Source organism: Hydra viridissima, unplaced genomic scaffold (assembly GCF_058129835.1).
Source record: "Hydra viridissima isolate aposymbiotic clone 2 unplaced genomic scaffold, HvirCarnegie_v1 scaffold_1, whole genome shotgun sequence".
In the NCBI taxonomy this organism is placed as follows: Eukaryota; Metazoa; Cnidaria; class Hydrozoa; order Anthoathecata; family Hydridae; genus Hydra; species Hydra viridissima.
The window spans coordinates 8,947,324-8,961,489 of NW_028324300.1; the positions used below are offsets into that span (position 1 = coordinate 8,947,324).

Below are 14,166 nucleotides of genomic sequence, written 5' to 3' on the forward strand. Positions count from 1 at the left end.
TATAAGGATTGCAACAACTTCGCTAGATAATTTGTCAAAGCAATTTATTACAGAAAAATGACACGAATATCTGCAATTACCAAAAAGAAGTAACTTGTTTAATGTATTTGAATACTTAATACATCTCGGCCTATATCTAAAATTTAATTTTTCAAATGACAACTACCATCAGGTTTGTTATTTAAAAATTGAACATTAAAATAAAACATCTCTTACACAAGCGTTTTGATGAACATTTAAGCCTAAATAAATTAACAATATACTTAATAATTCATCTAAAAATGACAAAATACTAAAGAGTAACGATATCACAACGACCAAAGATTGAGATCAAAGATAAATGTTAGAAATAATAGTGAAATAAAAATTTAAAAGCTTTAAGCTTCAAAATTAAAATGTAAGTATCTTTATTTTTACAACTAAACTAGCCACTAAAAAGCTATTTGAAGTAAAAAACAAGAAAATGAATTGATAAAGCAAAATTTTTAAGACAAAAGTCAAATAATCTCAAAAACTTAAGATAGTAATTTTGAAACTGTTTTCTAAATAAAAAGCATAAATTGTCTCGCTTATTGTGGCAGTGTTTTCTTAAGACATTTCTCGATTATCAAAGCCTGGGTTGCAAAATAACGTAAGTCACCAGCCATGTCAAACATCGATAACAAAGCGGAAGCTTGGCTTTGTTTCACCCGCACGTATAAACCTATTATAAGTATTTTTAATGTGAATTACGAAACTGTGCAAAACAGCAATAAATACAATATTGCTCCTTTCTTGCTAAGAACTATTTAAATTTTTCTTCCTTATCGGTAAGTTTTATTGGTAGATCTTATATATATATATATATATATATATATATATATATATATATATATATATATATATATATATATATATATATATATATATATATATATATATATATATAAGATATATATATATAAGATATATATGTATCTCTGTGTGTATATACATTTGCATATAATATATATGTGTGTATATACATTTGCATATAATATATATAATCTCTGTGTGTATATACATTTGCATATAATATATATAATTTGCACATATAAAATGTGCAAATTATATATATTATATGCAAACTATATATATTATTTACATTTATAAGTGTATTTTTTGTAGGTAATTACTGTTTTTCCAGTATACACTGTTTACAGTATATGTTATTATGTAGTGATGTATCATCAATTTTTTCTTATTTAAAAACTCATAATTGTATTAAGTGATTTTTCTTTTTAGTAGTATCTTTATTCATTTTGTTTTTTATGTTTTTCCACAAGTTGACAAGATTTAAATTGAAATATTTGTTTACTTGATTCTGCTAGACCAATTAGTGCTAAACTATTGTCAAGTTTTCTTTTATTACATTAGATATACAGAGCATATTTTAGTATTGCTTCAAACAGTTACCAAAATTAAGTGGTAACAGCTTATTACTGAGAAATAAAACTTCGAAAAGATATAAAGTTAGCATCTTTCCATAATTGTGGATTGTATATGTTTTTACTTTAAATTAAATACAACAGAACTTTTGATTCTTTTTGAACTTTTGAACCAAAACTTAAACTTAAGTTGTCTTTATACTTTTAAAATAATAAATTAGTTGTCTAGATTTTTTGTTCTTAAGTAAAATTGATTACTGTTAGTATAAAAAAAATTATCTTCTGGTATTTAATATATTGTTGTTTTATAATATTTGATGAAGGTAAATCTCTCATTTCTTTTTGTGATAATGATCTACTTTACTATATATTTCCTAAATGCAGCAATATGCTGCTGCATTTAGGATGTATATAATAACAAAAATAGTAGTTGTTGGTGTTGGTGTTGGTGGTGTTGTTATAGCAGCAGAAGTAGTAGTAAAAGTTGTAGTAGTAGTAGTAGTAGCAGCAGCAGCATTAGTAGTAGTAGTAGTAGTAGTAGTAGTAGTAGTAGTAGTAGTAGTAGTAGTAGTAGTAGTAGTAGTAGTAGTAGTAGTAGTAGCAGTAGCAGTAGCAGTAGCAGTAGTAGTAGTATATACTAAAAGTATTGATTTTATTAATTAGTATTTACCCTGCAAAGTTGCAAATTATTTTAGGAGTATTTGTTTACTAGAACTTTTTTGTCATGTTTGAATGATATTTACAATTTTAACTTTGTTTTTATTTGTGTCATTATTAATACTTTTAGTATTATTGTATTAATAATCTTAGGATATAACTGTATTCTTAGTTATGGTATATTATATATATTATATATAATAAGAATAATAATAATAATAATATTTTTGTTGTTGTTATTATTATTATTGTTATTCTTATTATTATTGTTGTTGTTGTTATTGTTATTATTATTATTATTATTATTATTATTATTATTATTTTTATTATTATTATTATTATTTTTATTGTTATTATTATTATTTTTATTGTTATTATTATTGTTATTATTATTATTATTTTTATTATTATTATTATTATTATTATTATTATTATTATTATTATTATTATTATTATTATTATTATTATTGTTGTTATTATTATTATTATTATTATTATTATTATTATTATTATTATTATTATTATTATTATTATTATTATTATTATTATTATTTACATCATCATTATTTTTTATCAATCTTTGGCCTAATCTGGTGACTAACTAAAATGTCTCACCTACTTTGTAAAGTCATATTGTAATTAAGTATTAAAATTTAGAATATGCATAGCAATAAAAAATCAAACAGAAATGTTTTCTTTTTTAAAAAAAATTATTTTTAAAGTAAATATATTTTTTGTGTTTTTTTGTTTTTTTTTTAGTTTTTTAAAAATAACTGTTTGCTGCATTTTTTACAAAGTTGTCTCCTACTGTATTTAATTGTTTACAAGAGTCAACTTAAGCTGCGTTGAAGTATTTCTTAAGTAAGGAATGAATATTGTATTAAGTAAATATATATTGTCTAATGGATTAAATCTTTACAAAATTTTTAAATCTAAATGACGCTATTTTTTGTCAAACTAGATTTTTGTTAACCTTGTCTTAGCTAGACTCAGCTTTTTAATGGCAGTAATCTCCTCCCCAATACTCTACATTTTGGAAAGAGGAATAAAACAAGATAGGTAAATAGAAAAGAAGAAATCAGTCAGAGGGGTGAAGTATGTTGTCTCTTCTTGTTATTTGACTCCTTATCAAATAGCAAGAATAAGAAAATGAGCTTTTAAGTCTCCATGTAAAATTTTATTTTAAGTTTCTATGCTAAAGTATTATTAAACTGATATGTATGTCTAATAACATTAAAAAACAATCAAACTAAATCCTTACATTTGGAGCCTTTTTTAAAAAAAACTAAAATTTCCCATTGTAAATTAACTTTATATACAAAATGAGCTTTTGCATATTCTGCTGCTTTTGTTCAATGACAATAAATTATCTTATGTTGATTTAAGTTAGATGGGAATAAAATAGAAATAATTGGCTGCCTGGTGCTGTTATCTAAAAGTATTTATATTTTTTAATAAGTTCTTTTTGTTGGATTGTGAAAATCGATTATGTCTTTGTCATTAGTTTTTGTTATTTCTTTTAAAATTTTCTTTTTCTTTCCTGATATCTTGATCTTTTGTTAGAATGAGTAATATATTCATAATGATTGGATAAAAATTGTTAGATATTCATTGGTGAATTCTGCATTTGGTTTCTTGTTCCTTTATAACAGGTTTAAGAGCTTAACACTTCCTGACTTCTTTCATAATTGTTTACATATGAAAAACATGGTGAAGAATGTCTTTAGTTGTTGTTGTTTTTTTAAAGCAGACTTAGTAAAGGTGGAGTTAAGCTCTCTTTTTAAAATAGTCTATTATCAGGATTTCAAAATACAAATTTACCAATATATAAAAAGCTTCAAAAATTTATAAATTAATAAGTCTAATTTTGTGATAATATATATAAGGGATTGAATTATATAGAGCGTTTATCATAATCTGTTGTTTTTATAAAAGAGATTTATAAAATCTTAATACGTAATAAAAAAATTTTTAATATGTAATAAAAAAAATATTTGTAAAAATAAAACAAATTTTATTAAAGTCAATATTCTGTATAATTATTATCTCAGAAGTTAAAATAATAACTAAACAGAAAATTAATTTAAAAAAAATTAAATATCTATGAAAGAAATTAGTCAGTAGTTTAACATGCAGAATTTTGGATTTTAAAAAAAATAAGTAGTCTTTCTTTGTAAGCATGGCACAGTCTATGGTAAAATAATGCAAGAATGTTTTTTGGATTAAATATTAATTTTTTTTGGTCGTACTCTTTATATTGTGATGTTTATTTGTTTCATCCAAATCTTTTGGTCTTTTATAATTTTGATCATGTTGATCTTTTGTATGTTTTTAAATGATTATCTATAGTTGGTTCATTCCAAAGTTTTTATTAGACACCTAGTCATTTATTGACATATCAAAATAAAATTGTAATCATTTTGTTTATCTTACTCATACTTTTTGTTTTTCTCATTATCACTTTTGATTGGTTAGAGTTTTATATTGATTTTATTTTGGTTTGTGTTTCATTAGTTTGCATTCATGTTTGCTGAGTTGTAATGAATTGTGTTATAATACAAATTTAAAACTTTTTTATGCATAATAATTTATGATAATTTATATTAGCTAAAGACTGACTGGAATAATAATAATAATGACTCATGGGAATTTTGAAATATTTTGTGTATCATTTAATTGATTTTGATAATTTTTTTACTCTTGTAAACTCAAATATTTGATACTCCTAGACCAAATTTTATACAATCCTGAAAGGAATAAAGGCTGAGGATTTGCTTAAAGCAATTAATATTGAAAAATTTGGCAATAAGTTATGGTTTGGTAAGCTATCTGTTCATTTGGTTTCAAAACGCAGCCATTTTTCATGAACAGAAACATGAAAATTTGTATGAAAAAATATTCAAGAAAGCAACTCATGCTTATGATTTAAAAGCATGATGGTCTACCCATCTCTTTGGCCTGATCTTGCTTCCTGGCATTACTCAAGAAGTGTATTCAAAAAAAAAAAATTGTATCAAAAAAACTGGTGTTGATTTTGTCCCAAAAAAACATCCAATTGAAAAAATTTTGGGCTAAGCATAAAACATGAGTTGCTTAAGAAGGGCAAAACTGCAAGAGACATCAATCAACACCTGCCAAATTTAGGGTGTGGTATGACAAAGTTTTACAAAAAAACTGCCACTCAAAAACTCATGCAAGGTGTTTGCATTAAATTGAAAAAAATTGTGATCAGCTCAAAGATGATGTTTTCTAAAATTTTCACTGTATTTGGAGATAAATTTGTTTGAAAACAATAAAAAAATTACCAAAGTCAATTAAGTGATTCTCAAAATATTTCAAAAATCACGTGGGTCAGTATCATTCCGGACAGTTTTTAATGGTAGTGACAATTAAACACAGTTATAATTAAACATACATTGTTTATAAAATGTGATACTATGTTTTTATATATTATTATTGTATGATGATAGTAGTTTGCATATTGTGAGCATAAAATGTTTTTTTTTTCTTCTTACAAGCTGTTTTCTTTTTAAGCTAATTTTTATAACATGGGGAAGTGAAGACTTGCTTTCACATTTGTTGGCAGTTTTCAAGCAACAATTTTGTCCTATGTTATATCTATTTTACTTAACAGATCTGATGTCATCTCCATTGTGATTATGGATATTAGGTATGTATTTGTAATATAGCTATGTAGGAATAAAAGCATTAGGAGTGTTTTACTTTATGGTGATTATTTCATTGGCATATTGTAAAAAATAAAAAAAAAAAGGCACATGTCAATTAATTTTGATTAAAATTATTCTGTATTAGTATTCTTAATTTTTTTTTTTTTTTTTTTTTTGCACAGGAGGTTGTTGATGTTTTTTTTTGCTCAGGAGGTTGTTGATATTTTTATTTGGTAGTAACTACTTAAATGTGTTTTGAAATACAGTTGACCAATATTTTTTTCCCTTTTTTTTTTTTTTTTTCCTGATAAAAAAAATCTACTTTTTAGTTATTTTTATGAGTTTTTAGTTATTTTTATGTTTGAATCTCTGATGAATATTTGCTGTTATTTTATGCACTTTGCTACAAACTTAGTTACTAATTTTGAATTTAAGTTGTTTTACAATAGTAACCTATGCTTATTTTTAACGAATAAAAACTTTTCTGACATAATTGATTATAATAATTTTTTTTTTACTTAATCTTTATAAGCAGCAATATGTGAAATGTCTTCAAAGAAATCCTCTGGGGATATGAAAAACAAAGCTGTAAATACTCGCAAAAATACAAGAAGAAGTTTGAGAAACACTAGTATGAGCAATGGAGATACAGATGGTACTAAAGAAAGAAATGGACAACAAGGCCATGAATCTAAAGTTGAAGGAGATGCTATCTATGATCAAAATATCGATGGAGATTTTTACAAGGTATTTCATTCAAATTTAAGACATTTTTAGTAGATTTGTAGATTTGAAGTTATGTTTTTATAAATCAGATGCTTATGTTTATATATTTGAAAAACATACTTAATTATAAATTTACTGCTGAAAAATTGATCAGCCAGCCTTAGTTAATCTTGTACATCAAACCAAATATATAAATCAATATTTTAGATAAAGTTAGTTTATTATAATTCACTTAATTTATTATAATATTACAATGTTGTTGTCTGAAAACAGACTTTCATATTTTCTGCACAATGCTTGCTGTGCTACAACTTTCTTTTAAGACATAATTAAGCTTTAAAGGAAGTCATTTGTTTTTCTAATCCATTGAGGTAATCCAATGAGGATTTGCATTTCAAATTACCCAAAGATTTTTGTTTTATATGCGGATATGTTTTTAGTTTTTTTTAAATTATATAAGTTAGTTAATGCTTCTTTATGTCAATGATTAAATCCTGTACTTTTTAATTGAAAAATATTTAGGTTAGTATTTTTAGTAGAATTAAGAATAAATATATTTTTCTGAAATATACTTAATCTTCTAAAAAAGTAAAGTTTAAAAATTTAATAAGAATCTAAAGTTTATAGTTAAGTTTGTTATTTAAAGATCACAAACTTAAAAACTCAAATCATTTCTAAAATGTCCTTTGCTCCATATAACATCAGTAATTTGAGCATGCAATGCCCTTCTTTTTATCATAAATATAAAATTTTTATCTTACATATAGAAATGGTGTTAAGGTAAGAGTATTATTATTTTATTTAAAATGGATTCACAGGTATGTAAGGTAATTTAAAGCAGCATAGTTTTTTCATTTATTAATTTTGAATAAATAAATGAAAAAACTATGCTGCTTTAAAAACAAACTTTGGAATTCTTTTATTGAAATGTATTAGATTGCAAAATAATTTTCAAGTTTCAAATTGATGTAAGCTTTTAGATGTTTTTAGTTTTAAAAATGTTTATAAAAATTTTTGTTTCTATTAAAGACTAATATGTTTCTTTTCTTTTTTTTTTTTTTTTTTTTTTTTTTTTTTTTTTTTTTTTTTTTTTTTTTTTTTTTTTTTTTTTTTTTTTGTCAACTCTTTACAAATATTTTAATTTAATACTATATAATAATGCAAACTCATTTTCATTCAAAGGATTTGATTGATTTATTGCCTCTGTCTGAATTAAACTGCTCTCCAGCAGAATGTCCTGCACCTCCTGGTACAAGAGTTAACTTACATGGTGTCATATTACATGAGACACTGGGTGGTATGTGTAGATATTTTATAAAGTCCATTAAATCTATCATTTTGTGTAAGAAATTATCTTTGCATTTGTTTTTTAAAATGAACATTTTAAAAGCAGGAAATTTTTCAATATTAGAAAAATGAATGTAATTTTAAAAGAATCTTGCCACTAAAACTTTATCTGTACATAACAGATAAAGTAAACAGTTTTTTTCCTATGAAAATTTCATTCATGCAATATATTTTTTAACAATATAGGCTTAGTTGTATTAAATATTCGATGGCGAAATAAAGTTTATTCTGGTGCTCTAATTGATGTAGAGAAAAATAAATGGGCAACAGAAAAGTATGTGGTCCAAATCTTGATTTTTTTTTTTTTTTGTAAATGTTTGAGATTATATTTTGTTGAAGTAAAGTTTATGTTACGTTATATTTTTGGCTTTGTTACTTTTTTAAAAAATTCTTTTTTATAGGATACCTTGTGACCCGCCATCTGCACAGGACAATAAACAATTCCCACCACCACCACCTATTAAAAAAATAAAAATACCAACTTCCACTTTACAGCTTGCTGATGATAGTGATTCAGGCTCAAGTAAGAAAAAAAACATTCCAAGTCCAACCACTCCATCAAAGAACTCTAAGTTCCCTCGTGGGAATAACAAAAAGCGTACTAATCAAGACACGGTACCTGCCAACTTAAATGGGGATGATTCACCATTAAAAAAAAACAAGACAAAATTGTGTTTTGTAAATGGCAATGAAACATCTTTTGAATGTCCTGAACCGAATTGTGGAAAGAGATATAAAAACAAAAATGGCTTATCTTATCATCAAAAAACTGCACATTTTTTAAAAAACGAGTCTTGTGATGATTCTGCAAAGGTAATTAAATATTTATTATCACTACATCTATAAAACATGTTTTTAATAAATTTAAGAAAAAGTTTCTGTAAATAAACTTTAAAAACTAAATTTCTTGAATTTTTTCTGAACAATCTTATGCATACATACATACATTAGATTACATATATACATACATATCATTGTTAGATTAGTTTTGCTTTTTAACTTATGGCTTTTAATTAAAATAATTTTACCATCCTCAGAATGTAAAAGTATAAATCAGAGTTTTAGAATAAAGTCCTTTTCTTTCCAAATTTTTTTCATGCAACAAATATATTAAAATAGTATGAGAAACGTCATTTATATTTTGCTACAGTAAAATCTTTAAATAGTCAAATTTTTTTGCTTGTGTAAAATAGCTTAATGCTTTTTATTTTCTTGTTTTTAAGGAAAATAAAAGTGATGTTGATTCTGATAGCGGAGATGATCAATTTGTTATTGATGAGAGATCTTGCAGTGAAATCAAGAAAGAGGAGACTGATGATACAAATCTTTTAGTGAATTCTCCTGCAGTAACAGAAAACAAAAATAGTATGAATGAATATGAGAAAGAAATGGAAAAATTAAAAATTAAAACTATAAAACAAGAAGAATTAGTTGATTATCAATCATCTGAAAGTAGACAAGAGCAGACAAACTGTCTAAAATCAAGAGAAGAGCAACCTAATGGTGAACTTGAAGGTTTTTCTCCTAATGTTGTCAAAGAAAGTGATAAGAGCAATTTTTCTGATGGGCATGTTAGTTACAGTTTTATCAGCACTCCATCGCAAAACCCATTACAAATAGATTCACTAATAAAAGAAGGAAAAGGATCACCTTGTGGAAGTCAACATACTATCATACATGATGTAAATCAATTTAGTAATTTTAATAAATTGTTTGCTCATACGGAACATTTTAGCCAATTTAGCCCTACACTTTCTAATCTTAGTTTAAAAAATGTTCATGACAGTGTAAATGAAGTTTCTGATGGTGTTAAAACAAGCAGCTTAGAATCAATGAGGTACATGGCTCCTACAAAGTTACCTATAGAGACCCCAATGCGGATTGAGCCCGCATTTCACCTGCCATCTGAAACAGCAACCACTTTTGTTGCAGCTACACCTAATATAGATATAGTTGGTTCATCAGACACTGAACAATCTCCACCACCTGAAAGTATTCTGATAAATTGTCATAAGACCTACCACCTGGATGAGTCTGAACCAAAGCATGTATTAACTTCGGGTTTTTCTGTAGCAGAAGAGATGTTCAAGAGTTCTTTTCAAGAAGGTGGAAATGCTTTTGAGAAATCCTTACTTTTTAAAGAATTAGCTGTAAAGGTACTTATTTTTATTTTTCACTTTCATCTTTTTCTTATTGGATGAATAAAGTTTATCTTATCAGTTATTTATATCTTAGACTTCTTCAACAACAAATAATGTCCTGCGTGCACAAACATCACCTCAGCATTTGACTACTTTTAATCTGCCTAATAAAGATATGCAAGATTTTTCCCACTTTGATTCAAAGAACATTCCACCACAATTATTCAACCTTCTCAAACAAGACAGTGAAAACAAATTTGACTGCAGTTCTTTAGAAGCAATAGAAAGTGGGAAACAGACTTTGTTAGAGCAACGTTTAGTTGTTCAGCCAGGAGTAAAAGGTGAGACACCTTTTGGGCCTTTTGTATCAACTGCTGTTACTACTCCAACAGGTATTTCACCTAATTTTGAACGAAGTGTAGAATTTCCTGACAAACAAACGCTAACAAGTAGTTCGTTTAATATGCATGATATAACAATGCAGCAACGATTGCGTGATAATGAAGATGTTAATCAGACAAAGAGTTTTGCATGGTCCCCTGGTTTACTTGAATCACCTAAAGAAAGTCATCACCAATATTTTGAAATGTTTAAAAATTCTCCTTTATCAAGTTCTTTTCGTATGCAAATCCCTGCAATCAATAGCAATAGTGATAAGAAGCGTAGTGTGCATCCTGTCCCTATTGCACCAGCCCCAATCTCAATTCAGCATCTTCGAGATTCAGTTACTTCACCACTAGAAACAGGTAAAATATTGATATTAGTAATTTTATTTCTCAAACTTTTCTTGTCAAAACCTTAAGAAGTTTTATAGATAATATATTTCTTATCAAGACCTTAAGACACTGATAGTGCTTGAGAAATGGACAAAACATTTTTATTGTGATATTGTTGTGATATTGTTGAAAGATTGTTGTAATATTGTTGAAATGTTGCGTTAATATTGTTGAAATATTGTTTTAATATTGTTGTATAATATTGCCACATTTATGGTTTACTTAATTCGTATCTTACAAAATGAAATGTTTTACAAAAGTTGAAGAATGAAGTTTAAAAGTTTTTTTTTTCTGCCCATAAAAGTAAAGTAAAATGTAAACCTTGAATATAGAGACTAAGAACTGATTAATTTTCGTGATTTATTTTTTGGTTTTCAAACTTGAAACCCATAATCTGATAAGGTTTCTTTTTATGAAATCTACATACTTCAGATCAACCACAGATGTCACGCTTTACACTAACAAGCGATAGACTTGTTCATAATCCTATTGAGAATCGTGGTCGACCTCGTAAGTTTCGTTCAGAAGTCTGCAAGCAAGCATCCGTAATTGACCCATTAGAGCAAGGAAAGGTTATGTTTGGTTTTGCAGAGAATGCCCCGCTGTGTAAACAAAATCCCGCATTAAGAGCTAGCGTAATTCAAGGAGCAAACTTAGGTTTTGAAGAGTCCATAAAGGTTTCCGAGAGAAGCCCTGATGGTCGTCAAATGGTTGCACGGTATTAGTTGATATCTTTTCTTTGTAAATAAATCATTTTAATTTGATTCTATTATTTTGTCGCGGTTTTAAATGTTCTTACTGATTTGTTTTGTTGACCTTTTAAGTTAATTGCTTTTACTTTTCAAGGTATAACTTTCTTTCTTTCTTTTTTTTTTTTCAGTCCTCAATCTCGACCCACCCAAATGCGTGATCGATTCACGATGCATGCGCTTGATGGAAAAGCTTCTGACATTAGAGTTGACCGTTACAAGGTAAGTTATCATTTTTCTCTTTCAATTTTTAACTTCTTCTTTATTTAGATGACTAATAATTTTTTCTTTATTTAGATGATAATTTTCTGATAACTTTTTTTAGGAGCTTTCTCCTCCCCCTCGCGTGTTTTTACCTCCAAATAACTCTAAGAACCATGTAACACCGCCGCATTCCAGAGCACCTTCTCACTCTCCTCGTGAATCTACGGGGCACTCATCTAGTCTGAGTGCTGAAATCGTTTCTAAAACCCAATACGAACAAGCAGCCAGAGAAAGATTTGAAAAAATGTCTAGCCCGAATTTTTATGAACGTCAAAGAAACAAACAAAATTTTGTTCGAACTTTTCCAGAGCATTCTCGCGCTGCAAATGATCATCAGAGGCTAGGCGATGTTCATCGAAATAACACATTTGTGAATGTTTCTCCACATGACACAATTCCAGCTATGCAGTCATACGCGCGTAATCAGGATATTGACAAAGAACAACAGCGCGCTGCTGATTTCAGAATTCGTTACCAAAGTTCACCTAGTCATCGAATAGACGGACTTTCGAGTCGAAATGAAAGTAGGACTGTATATGACAATCGAGTGCCCAATTTAGATGATGGTGAGCAAGCCCGTCTTCGTGAACGATTTTTACATCAAACAACTATGCAAACGGGGCTAAGTCGTTCTATTTCCCCTCCCGCTTCTCACTCAGCTGTTCAACCTACTCGACCTTCAACAAATTTAGTGCTAACGAGAGCAGACGGTGCTTTTTTAGGACCATTATCTTTTGAAAATAGAACTGAACACAAAAGGTAGTCTGCATTTTTTACTATTTAGGTTTATCCTTGAGACTTGAGGTTGTAAGATTAACAGTCTTAATCGAAATTAGTTTTTCTGATTGTAGTTTTCTGTATAAAAATATTTTATCTTGTTTTAAAGTATTTGTCATTTTTACTTTGCGATGTTACTTATTTTGATCTGCAAAAAATTATGGCGCTAGTAAAATATAAGTTTTTTTGCTTAGAAAGTTAGAAAAACAAACTGCTTAACGTCATTTTTAAAGTACACCAGAGTGGGGCCAGAAAAAAACAAAATTAGCAAAAGTTGGAGTCTTGATAAAAACATTCCGTATATCAATATTCGGGTTTTCGGAGTCCATGAATTTAAATTTAAGGTTAATAGAATTAATGCGCGTTAAATACTCGTATGGCACTGATGCACACATGCATGCGCTGTGTAAGAATCTATGATGCGTGCAAACCTTTTAGTTTTAAATTTTTAACAATTTTTTCTCTATCTGTTTTAAATAATTAACTCCTGAATCAAACTGAGAATATTCCTTTTTATAAATTTCAGATTTAGAATCAGTGAAAGCCTAGCAAGTATGACAATAGTTAATTGAAAGGTAATTGGCTTGCCTATTCACCAAAAAATCCATTATTTTGATTAGGCAAGACTTTTTACAGCTTCTTTCATGCTACTATTCTTAGAACATTTTGTGCATTTTCGAAATTGAAATGGTTTATTAAGGTCCAGTTAGCACGATCCTATTTTACATTATTTCTAAATCAGTCATGCGAATATACTGCTACTTATGTAAAGTCCTGGATCTGTAGGAAAGTCCGATTGTGGAAGTAATGGATCTTGAATATCTGCAAGTTATTCTTTTTCGCTGATCGAAAATTCACATAAGGCTGATGGTACTGCAAGCCAAGTGGTGCTTCAGTCTAAACAGAATTTGAATCTATATTTGAAATGGATAGTACAGCTATGGTACAGCTATGTATTGATCATTTGATGCTTGTTTTAAACGGAAACATTAACTGATTGAGGTTGTAATTTAGGCATAAATGTACCTTCCTCATTGCGTTCGTTTTTTAGTTTTGTATAAAAATTTTTAGATTGATTTCCTCTCACAATATGAAACTTGAATACGGCACTGAAGACTTGACATATATACAGGGTGCGGCAGCGATTTGCGGACTAACTTTGAGAAAGGTTGAGTGTCTTAAGAAGATCGGAATTTTTTTATCTTTTGTGTTTTGTTAATGCTTTACAATAGTTTTGATAATGAAATAACGACGTAATTGTGGAAAACCGGAATAGTCCCAAAATTGTTCAGGTCACATGACAAGCAATTCGAGCAGCAGTAGTTAGGTACGTTAACAATGGAAAAGCAATTGTTATTGAACGACCCATTGACAAACTATAGAGCACTGGACGAAAGGATAATCAAGTTAAAAATTAATGTCGGGCGGGGAATGTTGTGCGCAATCGCACAATCATTCCAATCTTTCACGTTTCTTTTTTGATATATAAAACGAGCAATTTATTGCTCTCTTTCTTTTTACAGAAATAAAGACAGTTCTTAGCACGCGTTGTTATAAATAAAATATAAACTTTATTATATTGTATTTAAATAATATGACAATAATAAAGTGATATGATAGTGCTGAAAAAGCTTGATGTCAACTTTTGTGAACAA

At 27.6% G+C, this 14,166-nt stretch overlaps 1 protein-coding gene across 2 annotated transcripts; it reads left to right on the forward strand.

The window, feature by feature from the left end:
• Positions 1 to 612: 612 nt before the first annotated feature.
• On the forward strand, positions 613 to 12,619 carry LOC145188285 (uncharacterized). 2 transcript variants are annotated; one of them, XM_090089314.1, is made up of 11 exons: positions 613 to 809; positions 5,598 to 5,733; positions 6,267 to 6,478; positions 7,640 to 7,754; positions 7,991 to 8,078; positions 8,206 to 8,617; positions 9,028 to 9,960; positions 10,040 to 10,691; positions 11,154 to 11,439; positions 11,602 to 11,692; positions 11,796 to 12,619. In XM_090089314.1, the coding sequence occupies exons 3-11, from the start codon at positions 6,278 to 6,280 to the stop codon at positions 12,495 to 12,497; spliced, it is 3,480 nt and encodes a 1,159-aa protein (XP_089945440.1). In that variant the 5' UTR covers positions 613 to 809; positions 5,598 to 5,733; positions 6,267 to 6,277; the 3' UTR covers positions 12,498 to 12,619. The 2 variants fall into 2 exon arrangements, with proteins under 2 accessions (XP_089945440.1, XP_089945444.1); XM_090089318.1 differs by having other exon boundaries at positions 624 to 809; positions 6,264 to 6,478.
• The last annotated feature ends 1,547 nt before the right edge of the window (positions 12,620 to 14,166 follow it).